This window comes from Papio anubis, chromosome 13 (assembly GCF_008728515.1).
Source record: "Papio anubis isolate 15944 chromosome 13, Panubis1.0, whole genome shotgun sequence".
In the NCBI taxonomy this organism is placed as follows: Eukaryota; Metazoa; Chordata; class Mammalia; order Primates; family Cercopithecidae; genus Papio; species Papio anubis.
This window is the reverse complement of record NC_044988.1, coordinates 68,318,016-68,340,384: the sequence shown is the minus strand read 5'-3', so window position 1 is coordinate 68,340,384 and position 22,369 is coordinate 68,318,016. Positions and strand designations below refer to the sequence as shown.

The window sequence follows — 22,369 nt, the reverse complement described above, 5'->3', positions numbered from 1 at the left end:
GCCACTTTTAAAGAATTTAAGATGTATTGTTTATCATTTAACCCACATCACATCTTAAAAGAATAGGGCACTCCCAAATTCACAAGCTCTTGTTTTTCCACATTATCTTCATTTTCCAGCCTCCTAGTCTCAATGGAATTAGCCAATATAATGTTAACTGGTATCAGAGAAAACACACTAAGAACAGGCTGCCCAAATGGCAAGATGGGATTTAACAGGGCAACTAATACAAAGGCTTTCACTAATATTCGAAATAAATCACACAAGTACAGCATAAAGATCTGGTTAGCAGATTTGAGGAGTTTAACAACACATTTGAAAAGAGTCAGAGCCTTTATCTTTTAGTCCATTAATTGCACTACTTAGAGTTGTCTGAGGAAACAATAGGTGAAAGCAAAAATCCAAACTTGCAGATATTCATTACAGTATTTTATGACTGAAAACCACCTACGTGAATGACAATACAATGACAGAATGAATCCTGATCCAATCATAAATGAAAAACTATACAGCCATTAAAACTGGTATTTCAGAAGCATGTTTAAGGACAAGGAAATCGTCCTACTACTAAAGGGAAGGAAGTAAAGCTGTATAGTGTGATGACAATTACAGTCCTGTCAAGTGACCTTGTTTTTGTTGCACTTCAATGAGATGAGGGCATATTTTAATATACAGAGCAGGCCGGGCGCGGTGGCTCAAGCCTGTAATCCCAGCACTTTGGGAGGCCGAGACGGGCGTATCACGAGGTCAGGAGATCGAGACCATCCTGGCTAACATGGTGAAACCCCGTCTCTACAAAAAAATACAAAAAACTAGCCGGGCGCGGTGGCGGGCGCTTGTAGTCCCAGCTACTCGGGAAGGCTGAGGCAGGAGAATGGCGTAAACCCGGGAGGCGGAGCTTGCAGTGAGCTGAGATCCGGCCACTGCACTCCAGCCTGGGCTACAGAGCGAGACTCCGTCTCAAAAAAATATATATATATATATACACAGAGCAGATGCGTGCACTTTGCCTTACCCCAGGCCCTGAAAAGAAATGGAGAAACTTCTATGTCTAATGGTGCTAAAACAGTAACCGAATTTCTTATTTCCTCTCAATAGTATGCTATTACACAGTTTCTTATTAGATTTTAATTTGACTAGTGGGTAGGTATTATAAGGATATGGTAGTTAAGTTGATGGAACTCAGAGACAGAAAAACAAGTTAAAATCCTATCTTTGCCAGTCAGGCACTGAGTAATCCTGAGAAAGTCACTTAACTTATTTGAACTTAAATTTCTTCAACTTACTTCCTAAATTCATAACATGCTAACAGTACCAATCTCAGAAGGTTTGAAGGTTAATGAAACAGCATACATAGAATACTTAGCACAGTGCCCAGCACATAATAAAATGCTCAAAAATTACTTTATGCACATTTTCAGCAAGTATTTCTTTAGCGCTCCTACTATGTGCCAGTCTCTGGTCTAGATGCTAGACAGAGAATCAGAGCTAATGCTGAGACAGCTCTGGGAGGCAATACTGACACAGAACACAACATAAACCATATGCACATAAAACAGTGAATGTTCATGGTACCTCTATCGTCTCTTTCTCCTTCATAAATATTCATATAGTTTTTCAACAACATGACTGAACAGACCTGGCTCAAGAACTTCACTGTAGTAGCATTAGGCACACACAGAAAGTATATTTTCAGTTCCAACCCAAATTAACAGTGTAGGGACACATCCAATGTATGTATGTAATATCCCTAACTAATAAACAAGTTAATGTCTACTTAGCCATAAAATGTTCATGCTGGAAGGAATATGAACAGAAGTATCAGATCCCAGCTCCTTTAGAGATGAAGAAACAGAAATGTCCTAATAGTTACATCAACATAATCTAGATTTACTCCAAAAGTACACAAAGAAAAAAAGGATTACTTGATAATCTACAGTGATTTCCACCCCTACTCCCCACAACCCCTCACGTAGAACAAAATGAAAAATTCAACCTTTCCCTTTGGAAAGCACAAGTGGCTGTAGGAGACACTGGCTTGGCTGCACAGATAATAAGGCGTAATAATGAACGTAAATGAAAGTGGCAGATCATCCTGGGCTAGGGGAATGACATACAAAACAGAACTGTGGCAGAGAAGGAACTGTGGTAAGAGAACTGTGGTAACCACTCCCAGTTGCCATTGACTCGGGGCAGAGGAGAGCAATACCTGGGCCAGCAAACAGCGAGAGATCTGCTGGAGCCACAGTTGAAGAAATGAACTGATGGTCCTGTGCAGTTAGTAATTTTAGAAGCAGAAAGCAAGGCCTGAACACCTTTTTCTCAGAACACGACAGTGAATGTAACCTGTGTAGCAAGAAAGAAAAAAACCTTTACGAGGACAGAGATAATCAGGATAAGATTCCTGCTCTCAAGTTTACAATGCAGAGAACACGCCACTGATAAACAGTGATGCAACGGAGATTTCTCTGAAAGACAACACCTAAACTAAGACTTGAGGAAAGCTAGTGAAGAAAGGAAAGTCATTTTAGGTAGAGGATATACAAAAACATTGTACAAAAGATGCCAAAATTGGCCAGGTGCGGTGGCTCATGCCGGCAATCCGAGCACTTTGGGAGACGGAGGTGGGTGGATCACGAGATCAGGAGATTGAGACCATCCTGGCTAACACGGTGAAATCCTGTCTCTAGTAAAAATACAAAAAATTAGCCGGGCGAGGTGGCGGGCGCCTGTAGTCCCAGCTACTAGGGAGGCTGAGGCGGGAGAATGGCGTGAACCCGGGAGGCGGAGCTTGCAGTGAGCTAAGATCGTGCCACTGCACTCCAGCCTGGGCGACAGTGAGACTCGGTCTCAAAAAAAAAAAAAAAGCCAAAATAAAAACTTGAGCCAGGCGTGATGGCATGCACCTGTAGTCCCAGCTACTTGGGAGACTGGGGCAGTAGGATCACTTGAGCCCCAGCAGTGTGAGGCTGCAGTGCGCCATGATCAGGCTACAGCACTCCAGCTTGGACAACAGAGTGAGATCCCGTCTCAAAAAAAAAAGAAAAGAAAACAATAAGGAAGTTTGGCAGTTTAGGTGATGTAAACAAAAACCAAAAAAATTGATAAAATTCAACAGCTGTTCATGATTTTTAAAAATCTTAGCAAACTGATAAAATTCAACAGCTCTTCATGATTTTTAAAAATCTCGGTAAACTGCAGTATTTAAAAAAAATCTGAAACAATCAGATTAAAGAAAAGGCATAAAAGCAGGCATTACATTTAATGTTGCATGACTGTTCGTTTTCCCCTGAAATCACAAATAAGAAAGGGATATCTATCACTACTTCTCAACATTATATTACAGGTCTGAGTGTAACAAGAAATAAAAGACAGACAGACTAGACAGAAACAGAACTATCATTACTTGCTGAGAACAACTATGCACATGGAAAATCCAAAAGTGACCTACAGATCAACTATTAGAATCAATTAGTAAATCTAGCAAGGTCACTAATACAAGGTTACTCACTGTATCAAAAAAAATTAAGTTTAATTTAAAAATCATTCTTAAACCAGCAACAAATAGAAAACATTTTTTAAAAATCTAAAAACTAGGAATAAACCTAACAAAAGGCAGGTAAGACCTCTGCAGAGAAAGCTTAAAAAATATTACTCATTAATAGAAATTACAAAGGAGATAAAATAAAATTTTAAAATGTATTTATAAATGGAGAAAAATGACAAGCTCCTAACTGGAAGATTCAATACTGTAAAGAGGTCAATATTCCATAAAGTGATCTGTAGATTCAATAAAATCAAATCAGAATCCCCACAGGGTTTTTATTCAGTGGGAACTGACAAGTTGATTCTGAAATTTATATGGAAAAACAACATCCCAAGAATGACCAAAGTAATCTCTGGAAGACTTACACTACTAGATATCAAGACTCATAACATCATAATAATTAAGACAGCATGGTAATGGCACAAGGACAAATAGGCAAACAGAACAGAGATTCCAGAGAAACAGACCCTCACATGTACAACCTCTTGATTTATGATGAAGGTGATACTATTGTACACTGGGGGAAAGAAGGTATTACCAATAAATGGTTCTGAGTCAACCAGGTATCCATATTTTAAAAATAATAAAAATCTCATACCATAATAAATAACCAACTCCAGATGGACTACACATCTCAATGTGAAAGGTAAAACAAACCCTTTAAATGAAAACACAGGAAAACATTTTTAAAACATTTGGGTCAGAAAGAGTAAGCAAACAGGATTCAAAAAGCACTTAACCTTAAAGAAAAAAATTGAAGGCTGGGCACAGTGGCTCACGTCAATAGTCCCAGCACTTTGGGAGGCCAAGGCAGGCGGATCACCGGAGGTCAGGAATTCAAGACCAGCCTGGCCAACACAGTGAAACTCTGTCTCTACTAAAAATACAAAAAAAATTAGCCAGGCGTGGTGGCGGATGCCTGTAATCCCAGCTACACATGAGGCTGAGACAGGAGAATCGCTTGAACCCAGGAGACAGAGTTTGCAGTGAGCTAAGATCGCGCCACCGCACTCCAGCTTGGGTGACATAGTAAGGCTCCGTCTCATCTGAAATGTTCATCTCCCTTGTCAAACAAAACGCCAAAGCAAGCAGTTAAATTGCAGTTGCAGTCTCCTAGAAGAACACAGCTGAATTAAACCAAGCAAGGACAGAAAAGCCTGCCAAAATGAAAGAGCTTTTGTATTATTTATATATTATTTGTATTTTTATAATATCTCTAATCGTTAAATTTTGGACTCCCTTGGGGCATAAAGATATAAGCATCTAGTGTTGACTGAACTTCATTCAGGGGAACATTTGCCCTTTGAGACTAAACTATATGTATATGAAAACTTAGGCTTGAGATGTACTGCAATCAAGCTAATAAAGTTTTCAGACCTCAAAATCTACATGCAGAGGCTTGGCATTAGGATATGGGTTTCCAACTGCTGGTAGCATTGATACAGTAGCATCTTCGCTAATGAAGAAAGCGGTGGGTTGGTTATTAAAAGATAAGGATCTGCCAGGCTCAGAGACATAAGGGTCTTGATGTCATTTATTCCTTGGTGAACTGAAGATACGACACAGAAGACTATCTTGCAGAATTGTGAAATCTATATACAAGACAAAAATTACTAGGCTCTAGATAATAATTTAGAATGGTTCACAGGTGATTATCCTCATTTCTTCCATGAGACTTTCCTTTTTCCCAGTTACAGAGACTAAGCTAAATCAGATGGAAGCACCCAATTGCTTAGGGCAACTACACTATTTCCTCAGGGACACACCATCTGTTTGCAATGCACAGCTAATTCTGAGCCTGGTGGTCCTTGCAGTTTCCCTTAAGACTTCTGCCTGATGCCTAAAATCCCTTAAAACTCCTCCCTCCTTTCCCTTCTCCCATGGTAAGGCAAGAGCAGGCCGGACCTGACAAAACTTAAATGATAGATGAGATCTAGATAAAATACTTATGTGGCCTTATTATTATTATTATTTTAAGAATAAAGAGGAAGAAACAATTATGATCATGGGGAGAAAGAGTATGTGAGAGCAGAAAGGCTCAAGTTTATATATGCATCGAAATCAGAAGGAAGAAAACAAAAGGACAATGTACCATGGAAAGAAGGAAAGGAAAATAATGGAAAGGGAGAAAAAAAGAGCATCTCTTCCTAGGAAAGTAATCTACAATGCTGTGTTAATCTGCCAGTGCTCTGGTGGGACTGGCAATCAGAAACTGTCTTTCCTCACTGACAAATATGACCAGACTCTGGCCCCTGGTTTGTAATTTTTTTCCCAAATGTAAAATGAGACAAAATAACTAAAACTACTTTAACTTGTTTATTTTGATAAAATAATTACATATAATTATTGTTGAAGGAAATCTACAATACACAATCTTGGGTATTTTTATTTAAATCTATTGCACATTGAATAACAAAATTAAAATGTCAGTTTTTCAACTGGAGAAAGTACTCAAATCAACAACCATGTGCTGAACAAAGAGACCCAATTAGAGCACATTATAGTTTGATTTGGAAATGAATACATCAAGCAAAAAAATAAAAAACCCATACGTATATCGTGTGCATGCATACAAATGAAAGGGCAGTTACTGCTTTTCTATCTCTGTATTTCTCTTCAAGTTTAACTCTATCCTCCATGTTCAGTGCTCCCAAATATCTGTATTAGTCCTAGTTTCTCGCAGAAAAAGCCATTTAGTTTTGTCTTTTCCCAGGGGACCTATTTGTAATTCAATGCATATTTAAGAATCGTATAATGTAGAAATGTAACAGGATGCCTGAACAAGGTGTCCTAGAACTATAAATATAAACTATTATGTAATCAGTGAGGTTTACACCTAGGAAATCTAGATGGAATGGTTTTCCTGAAGCAAATGAACAAAAATAAGGAGGTTCAGTCTCGGTGGTGAGAACAAGGAAACACTGGAACAGACCTGAAGTAGCTCTGCAACTGCAGAAAAAAGGAAAAGTGAATCCTTACAAATTATGGAGAGTGATAAACCCGAACTGTTCACTTTATTTCTCAATGGCCCATGTACAAAGACTTCTATAAAAGCTTCTGCTCAACAACAGAGACAAGCTTGTTTTTCCCAATGAGATCAGAATGCTTCCAACCAAACAATGCCCTCATGCTAATGTACATGCCTATCTTTTCTATGAATATTGGGATTACTGTGAGACCAGTACAGCAGGGCCACACTCTCAGATAAGTGTGGTCTCTCCTAAAGTAATAATTCCCAACGTCCATTACTCAGAAATGAAGCAGTTCTTCAAACAAGAAACCCAAGCAAAGACACTCTGGATCTTGCTGACTTGCACGTGTTTGAAGGTAAACGTCTGGCTCTGCCTTTGGTGGCAGTACTCAGATGAAGTGCATCAAATGGAGACACACCAAAAGATAAGGGCATGAGAAAAATGTCTTTGTAAGCCAGACTGAATAGTTTCATGTTGCTCTCTATTCATTATCCTCTAGCTTTTAGCAAAGCTTGATTTAAATGTCCTAGCCTCACATCAGCTGTTCCACTGGCATTAGGGAAAGACTAATGTGTTCATACTTGGATCAGGGACTTAAACTGGAGAAGAAAGATGGAGGCAGCAGCACTAAATTGAATCCTCAATACGTGTTAAAGGGGAAGTCTCGGAACAAGAATCAGATTATTGCCAGACCCAGTAATAACCTCTTACCACTTGGAGATTCTCCCTGTATTATAATCTTGGCGTTTGGGGTTCCACTTTATTAAGGAAGGTGGCAGCCTCCTCATGAATTCTCAATAGGCAATGAGATCTATGCAAATTATCAGTCTTCCTTACTTGCTTTGGTTACCAAAAAACTCAGAGCTAAGTAAGTACTGTGTTCAAGTTCTAAAGCTTTCCTCAGCTAAACTTACGGATAATTGTTATCTTTCTCTTTGCCTTTTTAACTACTGATTCTTATCTTTTGTGGTCAGATTTGGTCTTACTGAATTTGGTATTATTTCAAGCTTCCAAAATCCTTTTTTGGAAAATGACCGGAATACAAGACAATCAATGGATAAACTAACTTTTCTCATATAATACAGGAGTTACATGATACTGCTCATCTTGAAGCCATGAATCCTAGCGATATTTAGACTATATTTGGCTAAAATTGGTAAGCAAGGAAGCTTGGACTCTGCCCAAAAGTACAGAATTCTAGAGGAGAAACAGAACTTAGAGATAAACAAGTCCAGCCTCCCACCTAATGTAAGAAATTCCTTCTACAATTTCTCAGACAGGTTATCTAGCCTCTGCCTGAACAGTTCCAGTGTGACAGGGAACATACTACCTTACAATGTTCCATTTTGACAGCTATGGTAGATAGTCATTCCTTACATTGAGTTGAATTCTGCCTTTCAGTCTACCAATTAATTCTAGTTCTTCATTACACTGACATGTATTTCTTCTTTCAGAAGACATTCTTTCACTTATTTAAATATATAATAATTCCCCTTCATTGAATACCTACTGGTGTCAGGCTATGTACTAAGTGTAAATACTACTGTACACTATCTTCACAACAATCAGGTAAATTAGGAAGTATCCTCTTTTGAAAAGTGAGTCACAGATACACCGATTAGACTCTAATTACAGCCAGGTATGTTGGGGCTTATATACTACTCCTATAAACAAAGATTTCATTAAATTTCTGACAACCAAGTCACATGAATTGAATCTGCCTTCAAAACTGAAAGAAAAATTTAAGTTAGATCAATCCAAACAGAAAAGGAGAGATGGTCTAGGGATACAATGGCACCAGTGTTTGGTTTACTGGGAAAAACAACAGGAAAAGCATTTAAAAGGATAGCCATCAGGGAGCTCCAGGAGATAGTAAAGCTGACACCTGTAACATCAGCAACCATGACCGGAGGCCTAGGCGGCAAGCAGGAAACTTCCTCTCTTTTATCTCAGCCAAGAACCGCACTCGCAAGAGATCAAACGCATTACTGCAGAGAAAGCTGCACCGTCTGAAGGTTAATTTCAATACAACCAGAAGATCACGAGTAATTCTGATTATATACGTCTTTACTAAGAGAGGTGGGAGAAACACAGAAAGCGTGAACCTGCAAAACAGGAGAGAACTATATCCCAGCAAACGGACCAGGACTCCAGATACAGGCTAGGACTAAATAAAAACTCCATTTAAGGTAGTGTTTTGGGACACTAGAATCCTCCCACCCTCAAAAGAGAAAAAGAGAGAGAGAGAGAGAATATGAGGTGAATGCTAGATGCTAGTAGCCACTTCTTCGCTTAAGGTTCTCTCCCATTTCCAACTAGGTTCCATTTTTTACCTTTGCTGACTACTGAGCAATTTTATTTGGCTACCTTCACCTCAAACTCAACATGCTTAAACCAGAATTCATCTCCCCTTAATCCTCATGCCAAATTACTCATTAAGTTAAAGGCATTATCCAGCCTTAAAAAGCTTGGAGTCATTCTTTTTTTTTTTTCATGGAGTCATTTCTGTACTCCACCTCTTTACAGCTAAAACCTACTGCCACTCAACAAATATTTACTGAGTGCCTAGGATGCACCAGGCACTTTCTACACACTTGAGATACGTTAGTGAACAAAACGAAGACATTCACTTTCACAAAGTTTAGAATGATAGGAAAGAGACAATAAACAGTAAATAAGTATATATGATAAGTAAATACAGTATGTTAGAAGGTATTGTTACAGAGAAGGAAAGCACTGTAGGATGATGACACCATTTTAAAAGGTGGCAGGATAAGCCTCACTGAGAAAAAGGTGCCATCTGAGCAAAGACTTGCAGGAGGTGAGGGAGGAAGCCATGCAGGTATGTGAGGGAAGAGCACACAAGCAAGGGAACACTCACACACAGGCCCTACTACCAATTCCTCTGATTTCTTTGTTTCAAATGTCATACAGTCACCATTTCACCCCGTTCCCAATGCCATCAAACCAACTCCAAAATCTCCCTGGGTAGCCACCCTGACCCATTCCCTCTGTGGCACAATTAGACATTCTTTTTCCACATTAAAACACTCACCTGATTTTCAAGGCCCATAATTCTCTGCGCCCAACCTTTACACCATGAACTTCCATTTCTCCCCTTAGAATTCTTGAAACCTAGAATGTTCTTTCTCCACATACGCCATCCTTTCCAGCTAAGAGGTGCCTCCTTTCCACGACACATCCACTCAAAGCCCTATCCTCCTGCAAGGCAGAGAGATCAAGTCCTACCTCCTCTCTGTAAAGCAGTCCCTGTGGTTGCTAGTACTGAGTCTGTAGTCGTATTTCCTCAGCATCAATTTTTTAACAAGCAAGACTGCCTCTCACTTTTCCTATATTTCTCATCATGTTGATCACTACTAAATATTTGCTAAGAATAGATGAGCTATTTCCTCTGTAAACTGAAGCTCTTTGTCAATTTAAACACTTTTATTAGCTTTCATAAACTGCTGAAATAGAATGATTAAAGAATGGTTTGTTGTTGGTTTTTTGGTTTTTTTTTTTTTTTTTTTTTTTTTTTTGAGATGGAGTTTCACTCTGTCGCCCAGGCTGGAGTGCAGTGGCGCGATCTCAGCTCACTGCAAACTCTGCCTCCTGGGTTCAAATGATTCTCCTGCCTCAGCCTCCCAAGTAGCTGGGATTACAGGTGCATGCCACTACGTCCAGCCAATTTTTTGTATTTTTAGTAGAGACGTTTCTTTTATTTTTTGAGACGGAGTCTTGCTCGGTCGCCCAGGCTGGAGTGCAGTGGCGCGATCTTGGCTCACTGCAAGCTCCGCCTCCCAGGTTCATGCCATTCTCCTGCCTCAGCCTCCCGAGTAGCTGGGACTACAGGCGCCCACCACCATGCCCGGCTAATTTTTTGTATTTTTTAGTAGAGACAGGGTTTCACCATATTAACCAGGATGGTCTCGATCTCCTGACCTCGTGATCCGCCCGCCTCGGCCTCCCAAAGTGCTGGGATTACAGGCCTGAGAGACGGGGTTTCATCATGTTGGCCAGGCTGGTCTTGAACTCCTGACCTTGTGATTCACCCGCTTCGGCCTCCCAAAGTGCTAGGATTACAGGTGTGAGCCACCGTGCCCAACCCAAGAATGGTTTTTTATACTTAAAAAAAAAAAATGGGTGCGAGATTTGCTACAATGTTAATAATGGCTGGTGATGGCTTGTTTTCTTTAATACAAATTTTAAATCCTGTGCTTATGTTACTTTTAGAGGAAAAGAATTTGCTATGAATATATGTATAAATCAACACTAATAATAAGTAATCAACTATCACTGGACTTGTCAGGGAGACTCAAATTACCTAAAAATATAATGTTAAAGAAAGACTATTAGTATCTGAATAGCCCGCAGTTGCAAAGAAATAGTAAAACTGTAATCAAGACAATCTGAAGCAAATTCTCATGGTTTGCAAAAAAGAAAAAGGAAACTTTCCTGCTGAAGTGGCTCTAACAATGTATTTACTCTATACGAAAGCAGCATGGACGCACGTGACCCCATCATAAGTAGAGGAGCATTTGCATAGGAAAAGAGCACATACCCTGGAGTGCTCACATGCAGGCTCCACCTTCCATTAACAGCATAACTTCAGTTTCCTGGTCCATAAAATGGAAACAAAAACGGTCTTCTTTCATAGACATGAACTAGGTTCCAACCTGAGTAAAATTATGTCAATTCTGCCTACCCAGGCAGATGGGGTTTATGGTAATACAAAATCATTTGAGTCTCAGTGGTTGAACTACTGTTAGTCTACATCTGTGCCATTCAAAGCAGTGTCTTCCTTTTATATATGTATTTATGATTAGAGGATGAAAAACAAAATACTAACACCTTTGGATAATGTTTAAGAGAGCTGAAAAGAATCTTGGGGTAGAGCCAATGTTATCAAAACCTACAGTTATCTTCTGAGCACTGGTCACCTGTATCTGGGAAAAAATGGACTTAAGAGTTTGGAAATTAACCAGCAAATAAATAAGTTTTGGTACTCTATACAACTACCATTCAAGTTTGGTTATGAGAATTAAATGATGGCATATTAGCCATGGTCAAAGAAAAAAAAAGAGAGAAGAGAGAATTAAACGAGACGGGTAGAATACGTAGCACATTCTTGTACCCCTTCAAGAAATTTCAAAGTAACCTGTGTGTATACTCTGCAAATCAATTTTTTTTTTAAGTTAGATTAGAAATCATTCCTTGAGGGAGCAGCTTTACAAAAGACTTGATCTGATCTATAAAATTGGACCATAAAACCAACTGGACTTCGTCCACTAGTATTTAAGAAAGTGATGTCTGAGATGAATAACTACAAGCCTACCAACCAATTTTCTTCATGATGAAGAAGGGTAGCCACAAGAAACTTACCTGGAAAGCAAACAAAACACATAAAATTGGATCTAATTCAGAGCAGCAAACAATTTTAATGTTTATGGAGACTGCCTGGATTTGACATTGAGAAAATTCAGTTAAGAATGGTACTAAATATTATCCTAAGTATTGCAGTTAGGCTGGGCCAAAACAAATCATAAATTTTGAGAAGACTCCAAAAATTTCCTCAAGCTAGTTCTATGGGACAAAGCATAAAAAAATCCCTGAGAAATATGCCAGCATCTGCCCTCAATTCCAGAAGCAGGAAGCAAAGATGTGACCCAATCACATGATATCAAACCACAGTCCATCTGTTCAGAGAACTCTGTGTTACGTAAGCCATGATCAAGGAAGAACTGCAAAAGGCAAGAGGTTTGTCGACATTTGCAAGGGGCTCTGTGGTTTGAAGAGACACGTTCTTACATTAGAAGGGCCATCCATAGGACAACAGCATTTTCAAAATTCCACTTATTACACATGAACATATTTGGTGCAATAAAATGACACTACAAGAATGGTGATGAGTCCCTGTAACTGTTCAACTAAGGCCTAGAACCTTTCAACAGGGGTCTTCCTCACATGAGCGGCCCTCCTCACAGGAACAAGATTTATCCTCCTCTTGATTATTTTTAATGTCAATTCCTCTCTTAATTTCAACAACAAAGCGGATCATCTAATATTCTAAACCAAGGCCTTTTAATTACACCCCAATTCAATTAACCGTACTTACTCAAGACCATCTTCCAAACTACTATAGGCCTACTTTTCTCAATCAATAAGTATTATACCAGGTCCTTTTATCAGCAATTAAAAAAAAAAAAAATACTGACCTTTCCCTTGAGGACTTTAAGGCTTTAATCATTCCCTCTCTCCTCTACCTTTAGAATTTACTTTTCATAAATTCTGTGAAGTTCAGGGCCTACTTCACTTAAGTAAGTCACTCATCCTTCCAGGGATGCCAACACCTACCCCAACCCTGTCCCACCCCCACCTCCAAGTCCTGCACATTTTAAAGCACCATACAGGGCACGAGATGTGGAATCAGAAAATCAAAGTTCCTTCTCTGTTCTGCCCCTGTGTCACCCTAACAAACTCACCTGAGTCGTTTTTTAATCTGTAAATTGAAGTGATAATATACTTAGGACTTCCAACATTTGACTGCCTAGCCCTACTGGCCATCCCATAATGTTATTCTCCCTCACTCATTCCACTTTGATTACTTTTGTTTTGTTTCCAGCTATGTACTATAGCTTTTAGGATTGGGAAAAAAATGATAGAAGTTAAAACATCCAAATTCCGCAGTACAGAATAAGGAACCTAACTCGGAAGAGTAACTTGCCAGTCAGTAAAAGCCTTGTTTCCTCCTTTGGAGTAGACCCCGGGACAGTTGGAGACACAACTTTAAGAGAACTTTCATACTCATCAAATCCCCCTCTGAATTCTACCCACCCTTCAAAGTCAGTTTAAGTTCTAAAGTGTCCAGGAAGCTTCCCCCATTCATTCCAGCCTACACTAATCATTTCCCTTTTTGAATACTAATGCCTCCCTACGAGAATTATATTAAAAATATTTAACAACTGGCACTACAAGGGTACCAACCAATAAGAAAGGATGTTTAACCAAAACACACATGGCCCAGTGGGAACTACTTGAACATCAGTCCTGCTCATTAGTAACAACACAGAATAGCAACCTCAAACTCAAATACCACTTTCTCATGTGATCCTCACAATCTCATGAATTAGGCAAAAGTAGGTATTGGCCCTATTTTCTGCATAACTGCTGGTGAAGGTGGGACTAATAACCAATTGCTTTCAACACACCATACAACTTTTCCTGATTATTTATATGGAATTATAAGTTAATATTGCATAAACCGGACTTACATAAAACAGTATAAATACTAAAGGAATGCTCAAATAGAAATCAACAAGCATTTATGTGGAACAGAATATAAAACACAGTGCTAAGTTCTGAGGCCATAAAATAAAGAAATGGCATGAATCTTGTCCTCTGGGTACCTATAACACAGTCAAGTATTGTTAAGTAGCAGCACAGGCAGTAGAAATGGACAACACAAACTGTTAAGTGTTGCAGAGTTCTGGAAGACAAAGAATTCAAGAACTAAACCAGCACAGGAAGTCAGGGCTGAGAACTTCTCACACTCCCATAACAGGGGCAAAACTAAACGTGTAGTGAAAAGGCTGAACAGTCAGGAGTCAGTGAGAAAGAGAAATTGTTTGAAGGTCTGCAGTCATGAGAAATGAGATCCCTGGTAGGATACTCAGAGATGGCCCCAATCATAAGCTGCTCAAGTGTGGTTCTAAGTGCTGAATACAAATGGGAAATCTTATAAACCTTCATGGGGATGGCTGAGGAAGATTAGTTTGGCAGTAGCCCATAGAAAAGCCTAGATGAGAGAAACATGGGAAAGCAACTAGATTTGGAGGATAACAGGCAGGATTAAGCTGAAGGCTGCATACCAAGAAAGGAGGAGACATTCAAGAGGCATTCATAGAAAGAAGAGTTGGATTGGGGGCATGTTTTCAAAGAAAAAAAGTTATGAAATGGCAGAAAGGAAGCAAACAGCATTCTCAGATGGGATACAAACATAGACATAGTGGTACTAAACTGTGTACTAGGGACAAGGAATCCATTTCCCTAGAGAAATCTATGTTGGAGAGAGAAGCTGGGCAGACAACAATAAAACATACTCAGAACATAAAAAAGTGCAAGTCTTTAAAAGAGAAGCCAAATTACAGAGGGGGAAAAAAAAGCATTTGACCTTTTTCAGAATGTCTTTTAAGGGTGGACTGAGGCATCATCATAACCAACAAGGAAGGCAGACAAGCTGAGGCAGTCTGGGCTTAGAGTAATAAGCACCTGGACAGCTTTGTATTGTGTGCACGCCAAGGAGACTGTAAACTTCTCCAGGACATGGACTGAGCAATGTTCTGTATATTCAACTAAGTCCACTACTGTTACTTGAATACATGAACACTTCTTATGCTACTTTTGGTGGAAAAGAATGCACTGTGCTATTCAAGTTCATAGTGGTGTGGAAATGTTACCTGTGTTTCATGCCTAACTATACTGATTCTCCCAAATGTCCACACAGTTATCTTGCCTTCCTCCCTAGGCCAATATCAAAAATCCATTGTTTCCTCTAATGCAGGAGGCCCACGTGAAGGGACTCAGGAATGTGCTAAGAGTCGGAATGAAGCCTATCTGATATTCAAATCATGAGGACAGAATCTAAAGTGAATAATAAAGACCAATTGCTCAGCAGACGACTGAAGAAGAAAAATGGGCTACGCCAGATAGTATGATGTATATATATTAATATATAAGATATACAGGTTTTGAAAACTGAGATCTGAGTGAAAATCCTAGCTTTAGCACTTAGTTATTGGGTACTTAATGTGTCTGCACCTCACTTTTCACATCTGTAAAGTGGGGCAAATGCCACTACTCCTGAAAGTTTAGTTGTGGTGATTAAATAACGTACTTACACAATTGTGTACTTTATGCATTTACATCGCAGTAATGCATAATACATAGACGGTAGCTATTAGGACTAATTATAATCGTCAGTCTTGATTTTTTAAAAAAAATTTCAACATCTTGTGTCCAGTTTCAGAAACAGAAATGTACTTTCACTGCATTTTAGTCGCTAACACTGAGGCTCTCTGTATTTTAGCTTCTAGTGCCTCAGTTCAGCTGCTAACAAAGTTTTTCACTCATCCCTTCGAGGATGCCAACCACCTACCCCAACCTGATTTAATATTTAGAAAAATTCAGCGAATATTCTTCCTTGAAAACCAGCTACACAGATGTCTGATTCAAACTATTAACTGTCACTCAAGAAAAGGAATATCGCGAGTGATGGTCTTTCGAGGAAATAAAAAGCGTTTAATCAATTCACAGTCATTCCCAAAATTTCCAAACCCCGCAGAACGAGCAAACGTTCAAGTTTCCACTACGAAAACAATCCGTAGCCTTCTGGTTACTGGACTCACTTCAACACTCCCCAGACGCACGAAAGAAGAAACATTCCGCGCATCTCCGCGCTTCCTTCTTCTCACACAAAGCCCCCCTGGCTGGAAGAGCAGCCCCTTCCAGCAGGGTCGGGTCGGGTCGGGTCGAGCCGGGCGGGAGTTACGGCGGCCTGTGGACCCGGGGGGTCTCACCACACTTCGCCCCCGACTCCCACTGGCCGAAGCCCTAGCGGCTCGGAGTTCACACCCCGCCCAGCAGCCGCCTTCCACCCCAACCTCAAACCCCGCCCCGGGCCCGGCAGCCTTGGGCACGGACCCTCTTGGGGCGGGGGTCCCCGGAACAAGATCACGCCGTGCCGAGGGGGCGGCGGCGGGCAGCCACCGCTCTGCCAGTCCCCGCCGGCCTCACACTCTCCGCCCCTGGCCCTCGCCCACTCACACCCCAGAGGGCAGCCCCGGACCTCGGACGACTCCGCCCGACTCCACCTCCCCGGGGAGTCCCGAGCGGGGCGGCCTCGGGCAGCAGGACACGTCCGCCCGCGCCCGGACACACGCCCCTGCCCCGCCTCCGCTCCCCGCTTGCGGTTCGCACGGCGGCCGCCGAGCCCCGCGAGGCCACGAGAGCCCGGCCCGGCCCCGGCGCAGCCACCTGCGCCCCCGGCCCCGCGCCATGTTTGAGAAAGAGCAGGAGCGAGCCAGAGGCCGGGCCCGGCCCGCGCGCCCCGCAGTCGCCCGCCCGCCGCGCCGCCGCTCACCCGTCGCCCCCGGGAGCAGCGCCGCCGCCGCCGCCGCCGTCGCCGCCAGCACGAGGAGGAGCAGCTGGGGACGCGGAGCAGCGGCCGCCGCCTCCATGGTCCCGCCGCCACCGCTTGTGGCCCGGCCCGGCCCGGCCGCCGCCTCACCCCAGCAAGCCTCGCCTCGCCCCACCTCCCCCGCCGCCGCGGCGGCCTCGCTCCGGCCCTTTGTAACTGCTCGGGGGACGCGCGTCCATTGGCTGCCGGGCTCCCGCCGGCCCCGCCTCCCCGCCGCCGCGAGCGGCCGAGCGGGACCCAGCCGGGAGCCCCGCCTGCGGGACCGCCGGGCAGCCAATCCACAGCCGCGGGCGCCGGTTTCTGGCCACGCCCCATGCTCCCCGGGGGCCGGGCCGCCAGACCGCGGCCCCGGCCGGATCGGCTGTCGGCTCCCGGCTCCCAGCTCCCAGAGGCCGCGTGGGGGCGGGATCTGCCAGCCAGAGCACCGCTGAGCCGCTAGTCCCGGAGGGCCGGGTAGAGTGATGGGTGTGTCTGTGTGAGTCTCTTTCGGAAAAAGGCTGTGGCCGCTCGAGGCTCTTTTCTTCTAACCTCCTCTAGGCGCGGAAGATCTGGTACTTCCTCAACCCCACCCTGACCCCATTCACAGCCCCGCACCGGCAATCCCAGCACATGCCACCCCGATCCGCTGCAGCGCCAGGCCCCTGCATCCACTTCAACTTCCCCTCTCCAAGTCCACGCATCAACTTCAGCTTTCCCCCGAAGATCCCTCTTCAGTGCCCTTCACATGCGACTCACTCTCCTATTTCCTCCTGCGCCCAGCGGTCACCCCAAACCTAGCTCCCCTACCCAATTCCAAACCTAGAAAGTCCTCAGATCCCAGCCTCAGACCCAGATCCTGAGCCGAAACACACCTCCAAATAGCCTCCCGCCTCCCTCCAGCACAGACCCAGGATGGGGATCCAAACCGCTCTCCTCTCATCCCCATTCCCGATCCAGGTTGGGAAGGGAGGGTCCCCACCCCAAACCCTCAAAGGAGAGGTTCCCCCTTCTTAGCACCCAGCCCCCGTGGGGCGGAGGGGGAGCAGTCATCATTACTTTGAGCTGTGTCTGACACTCCTGTATAATAATCCTGAGGTGTCACTAAAAACCCAAATAAACTCTACGTTTTCATTCTGAATTCCTAATTTACTGCGAGACGCTCCACCCACCTTCCCTCTGCGACGCCAAAATGAGCTCCAGATTTGTAATTCTTCCTGTCAGACTAGTCCTTTCTTCAGACACAAACACAGCCAAGGAGGCTGTTACGTAGAACAGAGAATATTTTTCCGCAGAACCTTTTAAGGAGGAAGTTTTATTTTCTGTGTTATTTGAGCTTGGAATTAAATAAACCTTGATAGCAGGAATCAGAACCAGCCTCTAATGCCAATTTGTGCACTACTTTAAAATCACTGGGTGAGCATTTTCCGCACCTGTGAAGGCTTCCTTCCGGGAGATGAAAAGGGAAAGGGCGTGGATTTTGGAGCTAGGATCTGAGACCCGCGCGCTTTCTCCCTCCTGTCTAGGACACTTACTTAAGCAAGTCAGCTAACCTTTCTCAACCTCCAACAGACTCAGAGGCCTGCAACTTGCTCTAGACCGCAGCTCCAGCAGCCTCAGCAACAAACATCCCTCTTGCTCAGGCTGAGGGATTCCAGAGAGACGGCTTCTGGCAGGCTCCAGTCCCAATTTGCCCTCTCAGTTCCAGTTTCTTCAATGGAGATTTGGTGGGCTTTGTGCCACCTGAGGTCCCTAGACTGCCTTTTTGCTGCCCTATTTGCAATGTCTTGCGTAAGATAAAAGCTAATGAGATTTTTATTGTATGAATGAATAAATGATCTCAGAAAGTGACTGTTTTTCTCTGGCCATTAGCTTCCTCATCTCTAAAATGTAAATAATAATAGTACTTACCCCGTTTATAAATAAAAGGGATTGAATCACTTGTCTTGGGCCCCTTAAATGACGTAATGTGTCTGGTACAGTGTCTGGAACATAGTAAATATTTAGCTAATGCCATTTTTTTGCCCATCCCCTTCCAGCTCTGTATGATTCTAATCAGCATGTATGTTCATGTTCATCTGTGCCTTTGACTTACGGAGCCTAGATTAATCAGTGTTAATCACACCTCCAGTTCCTTAACATTTTCCATGGAATTGAGTGGATTCAATAGGAAGGAAAAACAGACTATTTTTAAGTTGTATCTTCCTGATACTAGGAGGAAATTTCCATGAGCCACAGATCCATAAATAAACCACACTAGAATGGAACACTAAATTATTAGTTTAAAATCATAGTTCCCAAATTGTAAAGTCTCTCCAATTACCTGGAGAGCTTGTAATAATGCAGGTTCCTGGGTCTCACTGGGCCCTAGCAAGTCTGCTTCAGTTCATCTGGAGAAGGTTCAGGAATCTGCATTTGTAATAGACATCCCAGGTGATTCTGCTGCAGGTGGCACCAGGCCTGCTTCAAAAGACACTGCTTTACTTAAAATTCAGTAAATAAAAATGCATGACCTTATTTGCCTTTTGAGAAAGGTTGGATGGGCAGTAGAAAGAAGCCTCTGGCTTTGGAGGCCTACAGATCCTACTTGAAATTTTGGCTCTGCCATTCACTAGATGTGGGTCTGGGTCAGACTGCTCTGAAATTTAGCATCCCCCAGGGTAAAGGGAGATATTGTTGTGAGGTCTAAATGAGCTATTGCACATTAAGGAATCTGTCATAAATGTTAATTCCCTTCAGTTTTTACAGACTTACTTCTTGTTTAAAAGGCTTACATGTTATTTACTCCAATGTCTTGATTTAAAGGGGAAGAAACTGAGGATCAGTTCCCCAGCAAGTCAGCTGCAGAGCCAGGACTAGGAGTCTCACTCCAGTGCCTTCTTCCCTGTGTAATGTTGTCTCTTAATCTTTATGCCAAGGACATTGTTTGCTTTTCCTGTTGGATTATTCCCTTAAGTAAGAGGATTTCTCCAAAATAGAGAGCAGAGACTGCTAGTCATTTAAACTACTCCCATTCTTACATTTGCTTTATAACTGAGTCCTGATTTTCTTTGGGAAAGCAGTTCACCTAGAAAAAATTATGTATCAATTTCCCAGGCTCCTTGTACCTAGGTATGGCCATGTGACAGAGTTCTGGCCAGCGACATGTAAACAGAAATCTACTTTCCACGAGGTGGAGCCTGTACAAAAGATCCTTCCCAGTTAAAAAAAGAAGAGACTAATATTCTCTCTTTCTCCCTGGAACATGGTTGCAATGCCTGGAGGTACAGCAGCCATTTTGTAAACATAAGGGTGATAGCCAAAACTGAGGATTGTAGAGAGAAAAAATGGAGAGAGTCTAGGTTTTTGATAAATTTCCTGAACAGCTGCACCAGCTCTATAATGCTTATTTCTTATTATATGAGAAAAATAAATCTATTTTTTATTTACCTTAGAACACTTCTATTCTACTCATTTGCCCATCCTATTTATTGTTGCATATTTTATTTCTATCTTATTTTCTAACCTACAAGACATTATTGACTTATACCATTATTAGCTATTGCTAATTCTTGGTGCACCTAACTGAAAAACAAACTACCTCAAAATTTAGTGGCTTAGAATGATAACCATGTATCATTTTTCATGAGACTATAGGTAGGCCGGACAGTTTTTCAGGTTTAGGCCAATTTATGCTGATTTCCGCTGAGCTCACTTATGAGTCGGCTGTTGGGTGGAAGAGGGTAATGAGCTGGATCAGCTCCTCCATGTGGTTTTTCATCCTCCAGCAGGCTAGCCTAGGCTTGTTAACATGACAGTTCAGAGGTCCAAGATAATGAATGAAAGTGTGCAAGGGCCTTGAGTCTAGGTTTAGAACTGGCACCGGCCAGTCATGGTGGCCCATGCCTGTAATCCTAGCACTTTGGGAGGCCAAGGTAGGGCGATGGCTTGAGCTCAGGAGTTTGAGTCCAGCCTGGGTAACATGGCAAAACCTCTTATCTACAAAAAATACAAAAATTAGCCAGGCATGGTGGTTCATACCTGTAGTCCCAGCTACTCAAGAAGCTGAGAGGTTGGAGGATCACTTGAGCCCAGAAGGTCAACACTGCAGTGAGCCATGATTACACCACTGCACTCCAGCGGCGACAGAGTGAAACCCTATCTCAAAAATAAGACAAAACAAAAAAACACCCACTGGCACAACATCTCTTCCACCATATCCCATTGGTTTGGGCATGAACTGGGGCTGAGCCCAAATTCAAAGGGTGGGGAAAAAGACTCCATTCTTTTTTTATAAAAAGGAACTGCAAAATCACATTGCAAAGAGGCAAGGATATCAAGAGAAAATAAGTGTGTACATGCTTACAAACACTTCTTTTTTCCACCCCCATGACCCATACACCTTCTGCTAGGCCCACTTCCAACATTGGAGGTCACATTTCTTTCTTTCTTTCTTTCTTTCTTTCTTTCTTTCTTTCTTTCTTTCTTTCTTTCTTTCTTTCTTTCTTTTAATTATACTTTAAGTTCTGGACTGTAGGCAGAACATGTGCAGGTTGTTACATAGACATGCGTGCCATGTGGTTTGCTACATCCTCAACCAGATATCCTTCACTAGGTATTTCTCCTAATGCTATCCCTCCCTAGCTCCCACCCCGACGGGCTGGTGTGTGATGCTCCCCTCCCTATGTCCATGTGTTCTCATTGTTCAACTCCCATTATGAGTGAGAACACGTGATGTTTGGTTTTCTGTTCTTGTGTTAGTTGCTGAGAATGATGGTTTTCAGTGTCATCCATGTCCCTGCAAAGGACGTGAGCTCATCCTTTTTTATGACTGCATAGTATTCCATGGTGTATATGTGCCACATTTTCTTTATCCAATCTACCATTGATGGGCATTTGGGGTGGTTCCAAGTTTTGCTGTTGTGAACAGTGCCACAATAAACGTACATGTGCATGTGTCTTTATAGTAGAATGATTTATAATCCTTTGGGTACATACCCAGTAATGGGATTGCTGGGTCAAATGGTATTTCTGATTCTAGATCCTTGAGGAATCACCACACTGTCTTCCACAATGGTTGAACTAATTTACACTCCCAACAACAGTGTAAAAGCATTCCTATTTCTCCACATCCTCTCCAGCATCTGTTGTTTCCTGACTTTTTAATGATCGCTGTTCTAACTGGCATGAGATGGTATCTCATTGAGGTATTGATTTGCATTTCTCTAATGACCAGTGATAATGAGCTTTTTTCATATGTACAAACACTTTTTAACCACTTTCTCTGATCTTCGTTTCTTTTTACCTCTCAGACTTTCTACTTCAAATCACTGTCATTATTCTTGAAGTTTATCTTTTAAAATTTCTTTTAGCGAGAGTCTACCAGTGGCAAATAATCTGTTGTTTGACTGAAAATGTTTTATTTAACCTTCATTTTTGAACAATGTTTTCACTGAACATAACATTCTAGGTTGATAACTGTTTTCTCTCAACAATTGAATGTATCATTTCACTGTCTCTGCCTTCCATTGTTATTTATGTGAAATTAGATGGTAGTCTAATGGTTTTTCCTTTGTAAGTAATCTGTCTTTTCTCTCTCTTTTTTTTAATAGACTTCATTTTTTAGAGCAGTTTTAGGTTCACAGCAAAATTGATGTGAAATTACATAGAGTTTTCATATATTCCCTGACTTCACCCACA

General features: G+C 42.1%; 1 protein-coding gene across 3 annotated transcripts in view; it reads right to left on the bottom strand.

Annotated features, from left to right (window-relative positions):
* TGFBR1 (transforming growth factor beta receptor 1) overlaps window positions 1-16,861 on the bottom strand; it is a 49,381-nt gene extending 32,520 nt beyond the window's left edge. The window contains exon 1 of one of the 3 annotated variants that reach the window (XM_003911451.4): window positions 16,658-16,861. In XM_003911451.4, the coding sequence (XP_003911500.1) occupies window positions 16,658-16,754 (97 nt within the window). In that variant the 5' untranslated portion in view covers window positions 16,755-16,861. The remainder of the gene's footprint in view (window positions 1-16,657) is intronic. The other 2 variants (XM_009188422.4, XM_003911452.5) reach the window with 2 other exon arrangements.
* Between the last annotated feature and the right edge of the window lie 5,508 nt (window positions 16,862-22,369).